General features: G+C 41.4%; 1 protein-coding gene across 1 annotated transcript in view; it reads right to left on the minus strand.

Annotated features, from left to right (window-relative positions):
- Positions 1–2,556: 2,556 nt before the first annotated feature.
- LOC140229023 (synaptotagmin-6-like) overlaps positions 2,557–20,497 on the minus strand; it is an 84,586-nt gene continuing 66,645 nt past the window's right edge. The window contains exons 2-5 of the mRNA XM_072309286.1: positions 13,947–14,824; positions 10,413–10,533; positions 5,427–5,598; positions 2,557–2,767 (exon numbers count right to left, since the gene is read on the minus strand). Of these exons, the coding sequence (XP_072165387.1) occupies positions 2,557–2,767; positions 5,427–5,598; positions 10,413–10,533; positions 13,947–14,824 (1,382 nt within the window). The remainder of the gene's footprint in view (positions 2,768–5,426; positions 5,599–10,412; positions 10,534–13,946; positions 14,825–20,497) is intronic.

A 20,497-nucleotide genomic window follows, 5' to 3' on the forward strand; every position in this document is an offset into this window, starting at 1 on the left:
GTTTCTGTTGAAAGTGTTCTATCTTCTTTTTCTTTTCTTCTTTTTTTTTTGAGGGGAGAAGGGATCCAGTAGGCCTATATGAACTAAAGCCTTTAGTGCGCGCTTTATCTTTTATCTTAAAAAGGTTCGTACGAATGTCACTATTCGTACGAATTCTGGAGTTCGTAGAGATTCGTAGATGGGTCACAGATTTTTATACGGCCTTCTTACGAATTTCGTACGAACGCTTTTTAATTCGCAAGAACAACTTAAGACCTTTTAGAGAAGCGAAATGATTCATGGCCCTAGAATTCGTACGTTTTTCGTAAGAATGCACTGAGTTATTCTTTCGTCAGACTTACGGCCATCTTACGATTTCTTTTTGTCGTAAGATGGTCGTACGTGCAACTCACGGCACTCTCAAGTCATTCGTAAGAAGATTCACGATTTCTTTATATATATTTTGTCGGGTTGTTAAAAAGACGCTGCCGTGTCCAGTCGAAAACTCTGTAACAGTTGAAAGTTTTATACTTCAATATGACAGTAGTGCCAAGGAGACTACAACTGCATGCAGCTGCATCTACAAGTAGAGGAGGAGGAGGTTGTTGCTCCAACTCTCCCCCTCTCGCTCCTTCCTCCTCATCTCACTCTTGTCCATTCGATTGCCTTCCCTTTTGGTCCCATATTTAAAAGAAATGATTTCTGGTCAACCACCTAGAACAAAGTGAGGATTTGAACTTAGCACGTTTGGCCTTATACCCCTAAAACTCAACAGTTGCACAAATATTGTGTACCTACGCCTTACGAGTCCCTTACGAACGCCTTACAAACTCGAAGAGTTGTTCGTAAGAACGCCATACGAATCTCCGTTCGTAAGGTACTCTTACGAAAGACGTAAGAGCCCTCTATGAACGACTTAAGGCGTTCTTACAATCATCGTAAGAATTTAAGGCTTCTAGAATTGTCTCTCGACCCTGCAAAATTTTGCGTAGTTCTTACGATGTTCGCACGACTTTCGTACATCCGCCATGCGAAGAGAGGGTTTCGTACGAAGTTAAAAAAAATCTTGGACAAGACCATCGACCAGGCTACGAACTTACGAACGGTCTACGAACGCTGGTTTCGTACGGCCTTCTTAAGAAGATCTTACGAAATTGTCTCAAAATCGTTCGTACGGCGTTCGTAGCAGTTCGTAAAGGCATTTGTGACCGAGCCTTAAAGAAAATCACTTGAAACAAATTCTCGTATAAAAAGAAAATACCATGGGGCATTTGTAGTGCAATTTGAGTGGTGGTTTAAGCAAGGGATATGTACTGTGTGGTATGAAATATAGTTAATTCCAGTGTACCTAGAGCTCTTCTTGGAAATGAGTTACTGACAAATATCAGCAGTTATCAGCTGCGTGGCCACCCTATGGAAGCCATAATTCAATTATGGTCAATAATGGACTCGCCCACGTTCTTATCCACCTCATTTTAAGGGAGAACGATTTTCACGTGTCTCAACACATTTGTAGCCATGTTGATACTGCGTCGTAATTATATCATGTAATCAATTCTGTCAAGAGAAATTATGCGTATACAGCACAAATTAAATCACAGTGCTAGAACGAAAAAAAAAATACTGAATGCAAGGGATTCATGTTTGAGCTTTAGCATCAAAGCATTGTTACGACTGCATCGAGGCATACATTCGATTTAAATGTCGCATTCATTAAGTATTTTTTTATATGATGGTATCTTTACTGCATGAATCTATTAATTTTTTTTTTTTTTTGGGGGGGGGGGGCAGTCGGATGTAAAGCCAAAGATTATGAATGAAGATTGTCATTTAGATCACTGTAAATCACTCTGACTCGCCGCGAATTAATCTTACTCTCAGAATAATATCCTGAGATTTTAGTCATCAATCTTCATCCCTCTTACGAGTATTGAAGAGAGAGACCGAAAAAAAAAATCACGCCAAATTTTGTTGTAAGTAGGGAGCTTGTCCGGCGAAGTGTTTCGCCGGATTACTTTCATGTGTGCTAATATACGCACATATGAATACGTGAAATCTTTAATAAGAACTACTACATGGGGGATTTAGAGAGCGAAAATGATGTGGAATCCAACACCTAGTCCTGTTTTATGATGAGTTCTGAAATTGATGTGGATTTCAGCAATATTGGTTGCCATTCGCGGAAACTTCACCGCTTGCAGGCTATTTTTGTTGCCTAGCAACTGCCATCCTAACTGCAACATCATCGGCTGCCTTTGCAATAATGAGTCTTTATGAAAAGTTTTTTTTTTTCAGAACTCATAAGTCACACACAGAGATTTTGTCAAAAGTCATTATAATTACAGTTGCTGTAGAAAAGACAAAATGCTATTCGGTGATCAGTTATTGCCCAACTGCGACAACTGAAAACTGTAATTATTGTATGTCATGGTTGTTGCTGCAGGCCGTCATAATGTAATGGGAACTACGACTGCACGGTAGCTGGTTTTCTGACTCTAATGTTTCAAGCCAAGCAAAAGTTAATTTGTCTACCTCCTAGAGGCAACGGAAATCGGCGAAATTCTCGTGTTGGCATCGTCAATCGCCGCTTTGCTGCGAGGACCCCATGCAGTTCTTGAGACCTGCCGACAGCGACGCCACGGAGAGCGCTGGCGTGGACTCCTGCAGTTGGTACCACTGCGCGATGGGCTTGCGCGGGTTGGCCAGCATGTCTGCCCAGTGCGTTGAACCCTGGGCTGGAGCGTTGGGTCCCACCTCACAGACCCCGATCAGCTCGCTGTGACCGACCCTGCAGGGGTGGGCGAGAAGAAGAACAGCGATAACATCTGGATTATTGAAATCGTCACATCTGTCAACCAGGACCAGTTTACTTTAAACTTCAGTTGATAGTTATATTCAGTGATGTCTCGTCTTCATCGCTCACATTGTCCATTGGTCGTTTGGTCTATCTACATATATTACAATCTACAGGCATTCTATCTACATAGCTTGTAGTTTGAACGCCGTTCAGACAAAACAGCCTAAGCCGAGCCTCAGCAAAACTAAATTCCATTAGTTGTGACGACCTGTGTGACGAAAATATGATTAGTATTGCACTCACGTGATTATTTCGAGACAATGCTGGTAGATATTCAATGTTGACGTTGGAGGTGATTTGTCACAAGCAAACGTGCTACTTAAACAGACTACACATGGCAGTGGTTATCAAATTGATAATGATATGTCCCCATGCCATTATTCACCATTCACTAGTGTACTTACTATAATCAAACTTCCTAGGACCAAGTCTTTTTGGTGTGCAAGCTACCTGTCCCTTTGACAATGTTTGATAGGTCGATTACCAGTCATCGGGTGAAGACTTAGATAACATATAGTATATCAACGTTCTACTGGAATCAACGACAATACTCAAAGTTTTGTTGAACTTTGAGAGATGCATGATTTAATTCAAAGTTCATATACTTCTGTGGCTTCTTTCCCGGTATCAACTGAAAGCGAATTTCTACGATCCATGACAAGTATCACTCCACATTCTGTTAGTCTGCTGTAGTGTCACGTGATTGATACTACAATCATGACAATGGTTGCTCTTACAGTGTGCCTTTCTTTCTGGTTGTTATGCATTGTATTCATAATACCTCTCTCACTCAAATGACGGAGTCACTTTCGTATACTAATTTGTCTAATTGAAGGTATATACTTGTGTAGTCAGTGGTATTTCCTGCTCGCATTTCAGCTGGCGGGGATTCCCCCTGCGGGTATGCTGCGCTGTGGTTTCCCGTTATTTTCTGTCTAGATCCATCTTTTACGAACACCGACGACGGCTTTACAGGGCTTTTAGTCTGATGGTTTCTATTATCATGGTATACTCTCATCCCCTGCTCCATTTTACCAGTCTCCCTTGGGTGTCTCGTATGTCGGTCTTATCGGACTGATTGATAGCGTCCAGTTGAGTCTACCTAGTCGATTGATCATACTGGGGTCACTTTTGCGGAGGAAATTAATTAGGAAGGTACAAATGAAGAAGAGGATTAAAAAAAAATGAAAGCAACCCACAATTTCCTCGACGCGATTTCCTTTGCAAAAGGTTCGACGAGTAAATTTGGCTACAGGCGACATATAGAGATGGATTTCGAAAAAGAAGCTCAAGGGAAAACAAAAAACGTGGGAGTTACTGAATCTAATATCCTATCCGGGTGTTTCCGTAAAAAAAAAAAAAAAAAAAAAATCATTGTATAAACTATAATGTTAGAATTATCAATGCAGCGAGCATACATAACAGAAATGTTGCAGTGCAAGGATTTCTATCCCATGCTTTAACGCTGGTACCATTATAGGAGTGTATCTGTATCACAAATCGAAGCGTTGGTGATGCTATACACCAGCCAACACAGGACTATAATGGTGCGGAAAATTAACATGGGATTAATGTAAACTTGAAACATTATCATAATCTAGACCTTTGTTTCCCCCTATCTCGTGGTTGAGGTGGAAGTACTGTGGTGTTGTGGGTGAGCATCTGGACTCGGAATTAGGGGAGCCTGGATACATCCTGCCACATGTTTAAGGTGTTTTTTTCCGGGCGATGTTCGTTATTCCGAAGGTTCCATAATCCGATTTTGATATAAGATTCGTTAATCCGAAAATGCAAAGGACGTGCATACTAACGAACCTTCGAAATTACGAAACTTATTTCTTTTTCGAATTAACGAATCTTCGGAATGATAAAGTATTTCATTTTCGGAATTACACGAATTACGAACCTTCGGAATAGCGAACCCTCAGTATAACGGCCCGTATTTCAATTTTGGATAAACGAATCTTCGGAATAATAATAATAACAATAAGGTCTTATTTACCCAGGGTAGCCTCTTCAGTGTTGCCACTGCTCTACCAGAGGGCCCTGCTATTATTATTACCCTAGCGTTGCCAGGTACCCATTTATACGCCTGGGTCGAGAGGGACACAGTGGGTAAAAACATCTTGTCCAAGGACGTAAGCACTGGGCGGGATTCGAACTCGGGTCTTGCGATTGGGAGTCGGGAGTCTTATCCACTATGCCACAGCGCCCTGCACAGCGAACTGCAACCATTTTACCCACCTTGTCCCAAATGATGCAAAGGTGTTTAAAATATTTACCTGGCGATGACGGTGTAAAGAAAAAGATGACTCAGCCAATTGGGAGGAGTATGTTTACGCTGAAGGGCCTACCTGAGGTTATATCATGAGCTCAAGTTATCATAATGTGTAGGCCTACTTTTATCATGGCTATGATGTTGTTGATGATAACTGTTGTTGGTTTTATCAGTATCGTCACCGTAATCATTATTTTGAAGCTATCAATATGATTATATCACCACTATAATTCTTCTTAACATAACCATGATTACCATAACTATCGTCATTTTTACTATTATAGCTCTCGTTCGGGTCATCAGTTTACTCACCAGTCGTAGTCGACAACGGCGACAACGAGGCATATGTTCTGCATGCTGTCGGGAGCGACATCGAATACCATTGCTTCGTTGTAGACGGGATTCAAGGTATTCTTTTTCACCGTCGTTTTCTTCTTCTTCATCCGCTTCCCTTGCGACATGAGCGATACTTTGACGTACGGATCTGTTCGGTGAAGAGAGGGAGACAAATTTCAAATTAAAATCGTTGGAGATGACATATTCTTTGACAACTAAAGGATTATCTAACATTCTATCGTGTCGCCGTTGGGGGTTCTCGCCACATGTCATTCATGTTCTTTCTCATTAAATTTCTTCTGTCGGTTTCCGCCTTCTCTTTGCTGTAACTCAAATGAGTGCTACGTGTACAACAGATACTATTTCATGAAGGAAATTCTAAATATCCCATGCTTGTGAATAAATCTATTTTTTCTTGTTTTTCCCATGCGATTGTATATATATAAAGCTAACCATTCATGAATATCTAGCATGTTCTGTAATCTGAATTTCGATAAATACATACACATATACGAGCTAACAAACCATGGACAATCTCTCCCTCTCTGTGCTGTAATGAATTATAAATCTTAAGATGATATTTGATCTTGTGTCTCGTAATATCCTAATGTTATGCCCTTACATATATTTGGTATACTTTTTTTTTCCTCAAAGAAAAACGACGGTTCTTTAACGATTTATTGGGAATTATTCAGAACATAAAAAACATCAAATGCTAAACGAACATAAATTGGTTATTAGCGTATGGATTTCATACAAATCTTACAGACTAATTACAAAACATCAGATATTGAAAAATAAAGTATTTACAAGATGAATTCTATCCAAACGCATGGGATATATGAATCTTAATTTTATACAAACATAGTTGAGAAATTGTAATATCAAATCTTGCAACATCCCCTTGCTGAATCGCGAACACACCGATATTCCAAAGGAAATGAAATAACCCGACATGCACTCCCTACAACGCACACACACAAATCCATCAACACACACACGCGCATTATATGCACAAACGCATATACAAGTAATACAAACACCCACACAAAGGGACATTTTTATACTGTGTCTATCGAAGCGACTTGTTACTCCATTACTACGCCGTGAGCGGAAGTCAGGCAGTCGCCCGTGTGTGTTTTGTTTTGTTTTCATTTGTTATTGTTTTTTGTCTCGCTTGCATCACCAACATGTTAATAGTCATATGCTTGTAGCCTTGCTTATTTGTTTATTTGGCATTGATATTATGCCGGTGATATCTTGAAAAGGCGGACGCGACTCCATGCTGCAAAGTGATCTGTTTCACGATTCTCATTACAATACAATTACCATCCCATTACAATTCTACCCCGCGCTCTGAAGGAAAGGCGGTGTTTAATCATCTCTTTTTTTCTTTGTTGTTGATTTTTTTTTCTCTTGGTTTTTTTGTTGTTGTATGTGTCCCAAAGACATGTGAGACGAAAAAAAGGACGCAAGACAATCATTGACATATCCCACATGAGTGTGTTCCGTCGGGAGTTGAGCAACATAGACCAAGAGCCCGAACCGATTGAAATTCGCAGTGTAACCACCGGTCATATGTAGGGGCAAATCATCTGCGCGGTATGGCGGAGAGATTCATAATAATTCAAAATGTATCCCCTTTCCGGCTGAAAAAAAAAATGATATAGCGAAGAGAAAGAGAGAGAGAGAGAGAGAGAGAGAGAGAGAGAGAGAGAGAGAGAGAGAGTGGTCTCGAGAGGGAGAGAGAGACAGAGATCGAGATCAAGGGGGAGAGAAGGAGAGATCGAGGGAGAGAAGAAACTGCTTCGGGCATTAGGCAGACCAATTTCACCTGTCTTGACGTTCCGATCATCGTCGCGTCAAAGATGATGATTATGAATCTTTCTGAACAGCTTGATGATTGCTGTTGTTGTTGTTTCGCTTTGTTTTTTGTTTTTCTTTTTGTGTTTTTGAGTTGTTGTTTTTTTTTGCTTCCCATCAGTCTTCACTTTTCGTACACAAGAAAAAAAAAATTAAAGCGCGGAACTACTGCTGAATGATGAGCCCACAGTCATGACGGTTAGCCTGTTGTCATCTATCTATCTTTCCATATACCTATCCATCTACCTTTTTATCTATCTATCTATCTATCTATCTATCTATCTATCTATCTATCTATCTTTCTACTTATCTCTTCTTTAAAAATACCAAGGTCAGCTGAGTTGCGTGACAACCCTAACCAGTCAAGGGGAACGTTTGCTTTTGAAATTTCAGAGTAGTACGTGGAGGCCAGAATTGACCTAAAAAAGAAGAATCGATTAAACCGCAAACGGAAGCGCGATGAAAAACGGGACAGTTCGTACCATGCGTGGCACAGAAAAACTGTCCACTTTTTCTGCCTTTCAAACACCTCGAAAAACCACGAGACACATATGCTTTTTAGCTTTTCGGTACACCCATTTAACGATCGTGAATTTTAATCTGATCGATCCGGGTATGCCACAAAGGTTTTGATATCCTTTAGTCAGTGCAGATCGAATTCATAATGAAATTTAGTCGGTCTGTTGAGATCTAAAGTTCTCCTGTTCCCGGAGAAAACGCCATCTAGATTTCAAGACACATCTCTCCCTCGTTCTGGCACAACGTGGAACACAAATGAAATCACCTTCTGCGAGCGAATGTGCATTAACCTGAAGTGTCTTGTTCTTGAATTGATTTACATCAAGGTGTCACGTGACCGAACAGAGGGAGGGCATTTGAAAGTGAGTGCATATGAGAGTGAGTGTCTTTTAGCATAGCAGTGAGCTAGGGGGATGAAAGTTGACCCAATTCTACGTCGACGAGGGAAAAATCGAACTCTTCGAAAGGGAACAAACAATTCACGTCGCTATTTTTCATATTATATATATCTTTTTATTTGCTTGTGCGCGCAGTTTTAATATCAACCCACGCATAATCCGGATTTAAAAACAGGTCTCTTGTCTCAGAAAATAATTTTATCGACACTAAAGCAAACAATTAAGAAAAACGTAGTCAACGTGCGAATAAAAGGTGTCGGATGGGTTCAACGCCCACCTAAAAGCCCATTACACAAACCCGTGCGAAAAAGGGCACGACAAAAACGATAAATTGTTAACAAGAACGTGACTTGGTGTGAAATAGCTTCCATTTGATGCCTGAACTATTCGGATAAATTTGACAGTTTTTTCCGAGGACCTTAGAACCGTTTGATTGAATTCACTGCCGAAAAAGGTCAGCGCTGATGCGTTATTTTCATTTCGTGTGGCCAACAACGCCTCCGATCACAGCAAACCGTACAGGAAAGGTCGGAGGTACAGTTCGGAGGGTGGAACGAGCGTGTTACCAATGATCAATAACCCATTCGAAGAGATTGAATTCCGGCGCAGATTTCGGCACATTCGAGAACTCCCGGAGTGCTGAAGATCGAGGTCGATACATCAAGATTGTCAAACTGCAAATAGCTGCTCTTTCTCCCTTCCGAGATGGAAAACAAATGTTTACAGACAAACATTACGGGAGTCGAATTGTTTTGACAGGCTTTGCAGACTTCGAAAGAGTAACGACAAGCGAGAAAATGTTTCACTGGAGGGCATAAAAGCCAGTTGAAAATTAGATTACACATCAAGCCATGCAGCTGTTAATTCGGAGTATCATCCTGATAGTTTAAATGCGATAAATGCGTTTTAATGTGCGCCTTCGCAAGGGTGCCCGTCTCACGATTATCATAGACCATCGTCTTTAAGACGAAATAATAGAGTATCGATTGGGAACGATGTGATGATGTAAAACTTCTCAATATCTGCATTTTTGATAGCTACTCGCTACCCAAGATATTGTGCATTATAAGTACCATGTACAATAATCTATTTATTCGGTCTTCTTTAAGAATTCACAGGATAGTCTGATTCAGGACCGAGGGGCCTGCTTTACAACAGAGCCCTGTGACGTAAGATACATTGCACAATAATAGGTATCGGCAGACGCATGCATCACAGATGTACAAATCCTGTTGTGATCAAAACGGAACGCCTGGTTCTTTTGTCATCTTGTCCCTCCGGTAAGTCCTGGGTAGGGTTATATGAATAAATCTTAAATGTTCTGGGCGCATTTTGATTCGTCCCTGAATAAATGTTGTTGCATTTCGCTATAATTTTTTATTCATTGAGCTGCGGCAAACGCATTCCAGCTGTGTTCTCAAATAAGAATCGTCGCACAGTCGCGCGATGGTAAATCCTGTGGATAATCACTCGTGGATTTCTCCTTGAACTTGTCATGAATCGAGTTCATTGCGCAACTACCCTTCGCGATGCCCCTAAGCTGGAATAATAGTGGAAGCATGGTGGACTTGATTTGGGACCCATAAGGGTGTCTGCTATTTGAAAAGTCAGCCGAACAGTTTGTCAGGTTGTCTATGGAACTGTTTGACTATAAAACAACACTTTTCCATCGCCCGGAGGAGAGGAAATGCATTGGGTGTGATTTAATCTCTCGATCCAGGGGTCTGTAGACATTTACAACTCGTCGCTGATCAGTGGACTTTGGGTGCGGTCTTGCGTGGACCACACGAATTGAACATAGCGATATTCTTCCTCTTGAAAGCCAAATACTCGATGCTATCCAATATCTTAACGGCTTGAGCAATGTGGGATTTGTTTTTGGGGAAGGAGCTAGGGGCAGAAGTCAAGACCGCAGAAAACTGCGATGCCAACTCGAATTTATGTTCTTACTTCAGTTCATATTGCATTCAAGCTGTTTTCCCTCGCAGAAGAAAGAGAGAGAGAGAGAGAGAGAGAGAGAGAGAGAGAGAGAAGAAAAAAAAAACCCTCCTACTACCTTAATGTCATTGTACACATCAGTTGTTGTTATACAGTGAACTGCGCGCGCGAAACGATTTGTGACGCTGAATTGCCTCTCGACGCCGCTTGGGCGTCCGTCCATGCGGCGAACTGAATTACTTACCGGAGGCACCAGTGATATCCATAGCCTTCAGGTTGCGGGCTTTGATGACCGTTAAGGTAAGTCTGCATGCGGTGGGCAGGTAGTTGAGAGAGAACATCACTTCGCCCAAGTCTGCTTTTTCCTGTACAAAGAAAACAAAAACAACAGTAAAGAAGAAGAAGAAGAAGAAGATGCACAGTATTATAAGCGGATGCACTGCGCTCGCACTGATAACATGCGAAAGCCACTCTTGCACATAGAGCTTGGTGTAGTAGCCATACAGGTGGAAAGGCAGTGTTAAATCAACTGCTCCCAATCAACTGCTCCCAAGGAGCAATAATGTAATGACGTGTTGACAGACACGGCACATCTTACTTTAATACATTGAAAACCGTGATGTCTCTTTCTATATACCTAGGTGCGTTGTGTAGTGCAATAAGTTATTAAACGCTAACTTCCAACTGACTTTATAACGTATCCGGTAAAATCATACGAACATACTGGTAGAAGTCTCCTCAAAATTGAAAATTGAAGAAGCTTTTAACCTGACATTTTCCATAGAATAGTGATGCTGTTGCAATATCATGGGAACAAAATAGCTGAGATATCTTTATGATCTCATCAGACTCAAACTGACGTACACACATACACACACACACACACACACACGTCTTCACTACATGTCCTCTTTATTGACAATCAGAAACTAATATTGAATCCTTCACATAGATTATCTCCATGTCGTAATCATCGGTTGAATCTTTCACATGAATTATATTTAGTTGTAATCATCGGACAAATGTGACTTAGAAAAAGAATGGTATAGTTGATAACTTATTGAACAAGTACATCATTTTTGATGACATTTGTGATCACAAACCAACTTGAGAAGTGCGAATTGAAGGCACTATCGCCTCAGCTATCATGCACATGTGGCTGCGACCAAATTCACTTTGTATAGGACGTGAGAATATTTGACACTTTGAAATTCCATAAATTCTTATTCTTTGTCTTATTTGATGCAGCATCCATCGTTCTCTTTCTTTTTACTCTTTTATTAAATCTACATTGCACATCGTGTTGAATTACGCTTTCATAGTCTGGGTTGTTGACATACGTTCTTAGATCAGGGTATTGTCGTGGGTCGTACAAGCAGGAGGCATACCCATTTCAATTTCAGTCGTTTCCTTTTCGACCGATCACAACGCATCTTCGGTAGATGGCATACCAGCTAATGGGTCATGTTCGGCATTCAATTTGCAAATCTGCATCAAAATACGTAAGCCTGATTCAGGGGACATATCATTTCTCTCTCCTTTTCCTTAACGTGAACTTGTAGTGCAGTCTAAAATTCACCCATGACAAATGATGCGTCATCATTTTTCAGTTGCTGCGACCTTTCCTAGAGAGCAGTCATCTGCAACGGGAGAACTACCACCGTCTTGCGTAACTTTGTTTCTCTTTACACAGGACTGATGGCACTTGTGTGCGGATATTGTGATGTGTCATTTGGGACATCTAAAGTGTGCTCTCGAAAGGGATGGAGATGAAACGAAGCGAGGTGACATGAGGTAGAAATAAAAGGAAATTCGATGAGGGTCAGAAACGAGCCAGAGGACTGATCAGGAAGAAATGGAAACTGAGCCAAACTCGGTCGCGGGTCGCAAGACAGGAATGTTGATCAGCAACAGTGATGGCGACTCTAAGATCAGCGGTGACTAGCGCTCGAGTTCGAGGCGAAAGCTCCATCGCATTAATATATTGTCACTCGTAAATCTAATGTGATAGGCCTACCTTGATAAAAGGAACAGACGAACAAAGAAATACACACACATATTATACGCTTACACGCGCGCTCATACACACGCTTTCTCTTTACAGCGATATCTTTTCACTGCGCCTGTGTTGTAAATGAAGAATTTTAATCGTACGTTGTTTTTTGGTGACAGACTGTCGCAACAAAATGAGTTGTCTCAAACGTATCGCACTCAGTGCAAGCGTCAGAAATGATGCCTTTCGGTGAACCCTAATGGATTCTGGCAACTTATGTCATTCTATAGCTAGCTGCAATAAGAGTGTGTGGGATGCATTTCCATAATACCGACAGTCCAGTTGTCGGGTTACAGAAAAAAGGGGATGCTCATTTTTTCCCCCGCTAATGCTGCCAGAATTCACTAAATTATCTTGTCAAATCGCGCGGGCTGTCACAAATTAGACTCAATTAGGCGCCACGAGCTTTAATAACACTGATATCAACCACGCTAATAGCACAGTTGCCATTTTGTGCTACCAGTGGTGGTATTCTCTATGCTGTATGTCTACTACGCTGTTAATACGTGCTTCTAATAACTGCCTCCGCAAGAAACGGTTTCTCGTTGATACCAGCCTAGTTTCCATCTCCTAATGACATACTATAAAACAAGATCAAGTTTTGTGTTAATCAAAAGCAGCGACATACAACAACTTGACCAATCGCTTTCAGTTGGGTCACATCTCATTTTTTTCCTTTTTATGACAGTTCACGGCTTAAGCAACTTTTCTTCAATACATCTCAGTTAATCACTTAAGTTTTTATCAGCTTAATGTATTGCGGATTGCGGAGTTTTTTTTTTTTTTTTTTTTTTTACAAGTGTTTTGAAACGGCTTGGAAATGCGCTTTGAGTGCAACGAAAAGTACGGCCTAGAGACTCACTGACGAACGTTGGCCGACGATCACTGTTAATCGGACCAAAATATCGCAATCGACAAAACATGTGCATTGTTGAGTTTTTGTGTATGCACGAAACAGATGCCATGCCTGGAATGATGCAGATGGTCATTCCTTTTCTCTTATGGAGACACAGCCAGGAGTCAAGCTACGTTAGCAGTGTCAAAATGATGCGTATTCGGTTTTTGGCAACACATAAATGATGGATGAGTTTGTATGAAACGTGACTCATTCTTCTTGTCGACGCAAATCCCAGTGACGGCAGACAAAGCTGCCTGTACAACAGAAGTGACAAAGAAATTAACGTCATCCCACACAGAACAGTGTCTGGGATTTTGACTCTGAACACTTAGCATGGAGCTGCGAAATGAAACATAATCATGGTGTTTGTTTCTTTGATGCATAATTTAGAGAACACAAGAATTTTTTATTTATCGACGTTATATAGATCAGGTTCTCATTATGTAAACACTTTTCAAAGCCTGTAACATTGTGGAAGGGGATTATTAAAGGCTAAAAATAAAAATAGACACGGATATTGGGAAAACGATTTAGAAAACTTCGTCTTTTCATCCCACTAGAAACTTTTAGGGGAAAAAATCTGCTATAATCCGTGAATTTCTTTCTGCTGATAAGTAAAAACGTATTCTTGTGTGTAACCATATCCTTCTCTTAACTGCGACGACAAGAATATTATCCCCATTAGTATCCAATTCTTTTGATCTTCGACTAACTCAACTTTGTCGGTCACACACTCCCAATATAATAATGACGATCATTCTATTCACACGACTAATCACTCAAGAAAGATAGGAAATGATTAAAATTCTCCGGTGATTATACGTTACCTGGGACGATCCTTTCACAATGTCCTCGACGTACTGCGTCTCCTTACTGAGATCTCGATCCGTCAAAAGACTGGTAACGTTCACTTCTCCTATAAGGTCGTGCCTGGAGAATCTGTCAAAGTCATAGACGGTAAACTTTAGTGTTTTGGTTTCCAGCTCGTTGTAGGGTATTTGAAAGGCAAATCGCTCGTCGAAGACGGGGTCGCAGTTCTTGCGATGGACTTTTGTTTGGTACTTCCGCTTCCTGTCGGGGCACAAGTAGATCTTGACGTAGGGATCGGAAGTTCCTGAAAAGTCCTTCGCCGGAAGGTTGACTGCTCGGTCTATGTGGACGTTGAGTGTTTCTGTTGCGTAATCGTAGAAAAGGCTGAAGACAAGTCTTCCGCAGCTTGGTTTTTCACCGTTAGTTTTGCCCTTGTCTTTGGATTCTTGTCTGTAGAGCTCTGGACGTAACGTGCCGATCAGGTCCGTCTGATCCTTTCTGGTGGCGTTGATGTTCTTCACGCTGAACTCCACGTTGGCTAGGTTAAGCTGCAGGGAGAGCTGGCGTTGTTTTCGGAACGCTTCCTGGCGCAGCTTCTGCGGCAGCAGCGGGACTGTGGACTGGCGGGGAAGCGGCTTCGTTGGACTAGGTTTACCCGAGCTGGGTCGGCTCCCGGTTGGTGACCCATCGCGGCTTTGGAACATGCTATCGTTATCCGAGTCAGAATCAATCTCGTAGCTGTGGCTGAAAACTTTGCGCTGGACGGTATAGGAGTCACTGCTGTCAGATATGGTTTTTTGCTTCCTTTTACAGTAGAGAGCTACGAAGGCAAACACGATGACTGCAGCAGAGAGCGAGACAGGTATCGCTATTGTCTCCAAAGGAAAGCCACGACCTGCAGAAAAGAAGCAAAATACAGATGACAGAATTAACGACATTAAATCTCACTGATAGAAAGCCTGAGCTGATAACGATTCTTGAGGCATGATGTATCCAGTAACCTATAAAATACAGAAACAAATGATTTTGTTGTGACACGTGCTAGTCGAAATTAAGGGTCCCTCGTTCGTGTGGGTACGAAATCCTTTTAAGACGGCGTGTTGCACGTTACCATGCTGCTGCCAAATGGTGAAGTATACTATATATCTCGCGCGTAGACACAAGAATCACGTATGTATGAATACGCACGGGGTCTCTCAAGTAATTGAAATCCTATCTAGTCGCTCGCCATTACCCCTGCGCTGCATGGCATGATAATTATGCCTCGTCAGCGTCAGCGTGCAAGTAAAATCGAGGAACCAAGGGTATGCCGCTGGGGACGAGAAGCTGCCAGTGAAAGTGACAGCATCGTGAGGGGATGGGAGAGGAACGAGAAGAGAAGGGGTTATTTTCCACTGGCATAATGGCTAATAACATTTTCAGTGTGTGTGTGTGTGTGTGTGTGTGTGTGTGTGTGTGTGTGTGTTTATGGGGGTTTGGTGGTTGGGTGTGGTTTTTTTTTTCCTGTAAGATTCGAAGATTTATTTCAGCTTGCTGGTCCAAATGTGGGATGATGTAATCCTACGAGCAAGTATCTTCTTCGCTTTTATATTTGTTATCAAACAATAAGTATTGTTCATCTGTTTTTTTTTTTTTTTTCATAAGCTGCGTATCGGTTATTCCTAGAAATGGTGGCCAGGTTACAATAGAGAATCCTTAGAGGACCATAGTAAATTTATTTCAGATTCAGATACACATACACGCATACACACACACAGATACTACACGCCCATAAATGCCAATAAGCGGTATTTTTTTTACCCTCCCGTGGGAATGACGTGAGTCATCAATGCGGGCAATACCCCGCTGGAAAAAATTAACATCCCGACGGAAAGCTTATCATCTAACAAGACTCCACCCAGCCTTCCTAGTAGGCGAAATTCGCATTGCATTACTATCGTATCTTACCGTTGACTTTAATAAAGACTTTCTCTACGTAAGGTAAATGGATGAACGCTAACGATGGAGATTTTATCGGATTTGCTCCCTTTAAGGAGAAAATTGCAAGTACATAACACATAGTACTGACCGGTTGACACTGAACTGACCGGCAAGTGAACAAAATCGGTTTAAATTCCTCGCTGCTTGGAAATTGGCTCCAGCTATATAGCTCTCCGTGACAAGATCATCTATTATGCACGGTAAGGGTTTGGTCCACTTTGATGCCTACGAGAAAAAAAAAGTGGAAAGTACGTTGACTGGAAATGTCAATAGCCATGGCAGTGACTAGCCCAGTGGCATCTTATTGGTCCGAATCAGATTACCGCCTTTAGACAAACAAGCAAATGGTGGAACACGGGTGTAACGGTCCCCATGCCTTGCTAAGGAGGCAACGCGCGCGCTGTTGAGATTTAAATGTAATTCCAGGAGTATCACAAGAGGTAAACAATCAAGCGCCACTTCTTGGATGTACCTCGGAATATAAGGAGAGAAATAGACAGAAGTCTATTCCTGTCGGCCGTGAAAATAAATCACTGCCGAATCTGATTTCCTTATCTTTGTCATACGAGTTTCTGTCAGCCAGTTCTGATTGGACAAAGCAAAACTTACGTGTAAGATGATTTAATGCTACATCAAGGATATTTTACAAAAGAAAGAAGTCAGATGATAACGAGTGTGGGCTGAACAGATGGTGAAAAGCAATTAAGTTGTAATTTATTGACGATGCTGCCCCGATTAAGGATTCGCCATATTCAAAGGGAAGGACCACATCTTCTGAATCCACAACTACACAATTCCCGCTGTTCTCAGAAAGAAACTATCAAATGCTTTTTCACTACGCTATAGAAATGAAAATACTAGTGAGTTGATTTCCTTTTTATCATTTCTCTTTATATCGTTGTCCATGCGTGACGTCACAAACTGCTGTACTCTTCTCATTCAGCAGTGGCGGCACCTGAAGTTTAAAAACTCATAACTTTTGAACGGATTGTCCGACTTTTCTCAAACTTCACTGACGTGTTTTACGATTATATTGCAAGATCCACCTCATCCACACATTTTGGTTTCATGCTCCTTTAAACACTCAGTTATGACATGCAGTAATAAAGGATGAACCAGAATGATCAAATTAGGAAAGGGGTAGGAAGAATGTCTGTTTTTGTTCGTGTTCTCGGTTGCATTTCTTTGAAACAAAAACAAATCATTATCTGATACGAATAAAGACGACATAATGCAGCATGTGTTCGAATGTGTGTGTGCGTGTGTGTGTGTGTGTGTGTGTGTGTGTGCATGTGTATGTAAAAGAGTTTGGGTTTACACTGGATTCAAAGTTTTGATTGAGGACAGAAGAACTATTTTGACTCTCACAAAAGGAATTGTGGCTTTTGCTCCTGTTGACGTCATCATCTCTGGATGAGCTTTCGCTACTCGAATAGTGGCATTCTTTACATAAACTGAATCAAAAGCGAGTATCTAAATGATAGACGCTTGTTATCCTAACAAGTTCCATCAAATGATTTTAAGTGTTTATCATTCTTAGATGGTGCTGCTATCTGAGAAAAAGAAATTAAACCGAACAACTGTCAAACGGATTGACACTCAGTAGGCAATTGCATTAATTGCTGCAGTTTGCATTGGAAAATGCACTTCTGAACAGATAATAAAAAATGAAATATGAAACAGTTAAAGCATGACATCTGTGGAGAGATGAAAAAAGAGGAAAAAAAAGGTAGTGGGGACGAAAGAGTGAGGGGGGAGGTGGAGGTTGGGACGAGATGGATTGGGAAAGAGAGGGAGATAGGGAAAAATGTGGAGGACTAATATGTCGGCATTTGCACTGAGCGGCTAGAATTTAATGTAGATGCGTAATTGTAGAATACGGCTACGTCATCCCGTACCTTGACCGGATAAGAAAGCGGATAAGCTGCGGAGAGCTCTCCATTGTCTTTCCAAGTACGAACAGATGCGTCGGTTTAATGGCGTGAAGGACACATCAACAGTGCAAAGATAATGGGTTTGCTGCGTGGAGAATGGCAATATCACGAAACCACCGGCGTGTTGGATGGATTCAGTTCCGAGATACAGAGCGATGTGTTGGCCATCAATATGAAAGGTATACAAATTTGGCCCCTTTTCCAAGTCAGAAGCATACATGGTTTGTGTCGGGGAATGACCAAGCTAATGTTTAAGAAATGTATTCACTTCATATTGATTAAATACATCTACATCTGGTTCCAGAGAGTAATGACACAGTCTTGCACACTTAGGATAATCAAACAAACAGCTTGCAAAGAGAGAAAACAAAAAACATACACACACACACAAGCAAAAACGATACATTTTGGACAAGAAAGGGGTAACTTGAAATATCATTGTTCATTGTGCGAATTTGAAGGAGCAAAAAAATCGTTACATTATGTTTTAGTGCCTTCTATCTGTTGTCTTTTTTGTCCTTTCTGCTTCGTGGCGACACCAAGATCAACCACCGAGTAGGTTAGAAGGGAAGTGCGGGGAAGACAGACGTGAAAGAAATGAAAGAGAATGATGGCTTTCTCTGCCACATTCAGAGCGAGTTGTCACTGACGCGTACACGCTTCACTGCCCGCAGTATAGGCGCGAAGAAGATCACACGAGAAAGAGACGGAGCTATTTCAGATTCGCGATCACGTATCCGACGGGCTAAAAATACAACACCTGTCCGAACATCTCTCAGTAAGGGTAGCAGGTGATCGACACAGACCCTTTCCTGACTTCCAGTGCGTAATTTTTACCCTGTGTTTTTTCCCCTTTCTTGGAGGGGTGAGGAGAAGATGAGAACATCAGCGATGTAATTTCGAGGAAGAAGATCTCTCATCATTTTGTAAGCCGTCCCGTTGAAACGACCCAAAAAAAAAGAAAGAAAAGAAAAGAAGCCTAAGATAAAGGGCAAAAATGGAAATGCATGCAAGCATTTCAATTTATTTTCCTTTCCTTTTGATGATGTGCTCTTTTATTGTGTTCTTCAAAATATGTTATCATTCGGCACACGTGAAAATTTCAATTTCATCTGATCTACAGATATTTTTCTTCCCTGTATCAATTGGCTCATACACACACACACACACACACACACACACACAGATATATATATATATATATATATATATATATATATATACACATACACAACATCTTTCATCAAGACAACGCAACACTGTGTCTGCTTCCTTCTCATGTCTAATCACCACGGCGGTCTGTCTTGTCTGCAAATGTTTCATGTTCTATTGCATTTTAACTCTGTTTTTTTTTTTCCTTCCTACTCCGACCTAACTCTTCTGTAATTTCAGTACGTGAGCAAAATTCGTTCCTCCCATCGGAGTATATAAAGAGAAAGGGAGTAGAGAGAGAGAGAGAGAGAGGGGGGGGGGGGGAGGAGAAAGAGGGAGAAACTCGTTAGTTTGCTCTATGTCGATGTAATCTTTGAAATGTAGTGGAGAGATTTTCCATTGTTTCTTCTCAAATACCGGCGATTGATCACCGTGTTTGAAAATAATATATCCAAAAGTATACGGTATCCAAGAGTGCAGGGCTGCTGTAATCTCTCCTGGCGTTAGTATTGAAATGTCACATTGCGACAGCGGGATCGATAGAAGACGGAGGACTTCCCCCCGTTCATGTCCGCCGAGACCAAGGCCTCGGTGAACACACACTTTACGACAAGCTGGCTGCAGGTTGGAAAGAGGCTTTAAGAGGAACACTCTGGCATGCCGATTACCTTCTCTCCCCCCTCCAAAAAAAGAAAGTTAGAAAGTAAGAAAGAAAAGAACAAAAAATCCGACTTTGGCCAAGGATTTATGTTGTCTCCGTTGCAATCCTGGGAGAGACAGGAAAATGTCAACATTGGCGAATTTGCAGGCATTTGCTCAAGGTATCAAGTGATTTGACTCGCTAGGAAAGAGCAAACGAAGGATGGGGGGGGGGGGGTGCCATTAGATCTAACCATGAATGTTGAGCCGTCCACAGACAGCTAACAGAAAGCCACTCGAATTTTCGTCTCATGTGGTTCAAAATATTATCCAATTACGCTTAAAACCCAAACAAATAGGTAATCAATCTTTCATTTTAAGCAACACTCTGATTCTCAGTTCTGCAAGTTATATCCTGATCAAACTCAAAAAAGTTTGATGTACATGGAATACAATATACAACTTGTCAACAGGATGTTCTAGCTCAAGAACTATGATTTGTCCGCCTTACTTTAGAATTTCCTGGAAACCAACCGCTTGGTCACTGACCGGCAGGGCCAGCGTTTATTAAGGGTCTGACATGCCAGTATGCACCTCATAAAACACTTTCTAACAAGGGTTCCCATTTCTAACCACAATGATGCTGGGTAAGATGCCGTAATGGCACAATCTCGATGATCAAAAGAGAACTAGATGCTTCTCATTTTCATTAGGCATCTTCTTTTTTTGGCTTTGATGAAAAGAATAGAAAGTTATCTTTTCTTTTCCAGAGCATTTCAACGTATTAGCCTCAATGCTTTAGACCCAAACACGGACTTGTCTTGAATTGGGTGCAACAAAGGGCAGAGATGGGTGTGAACAAC

Source organism: Diadema setosum, chromosome 5 (genome assembly GCF_964275005.1).
Source record: "Diadema setosum chromosome 5, eeDiaSeto1, whole genome shotgun sequence".
NCBI classification, from domain to species: Eukaryota; Metazoa; Echinodermata; class Echinoidea; order Diadematoida; family Diadematidae; genus Diadema; species Diadema setosum.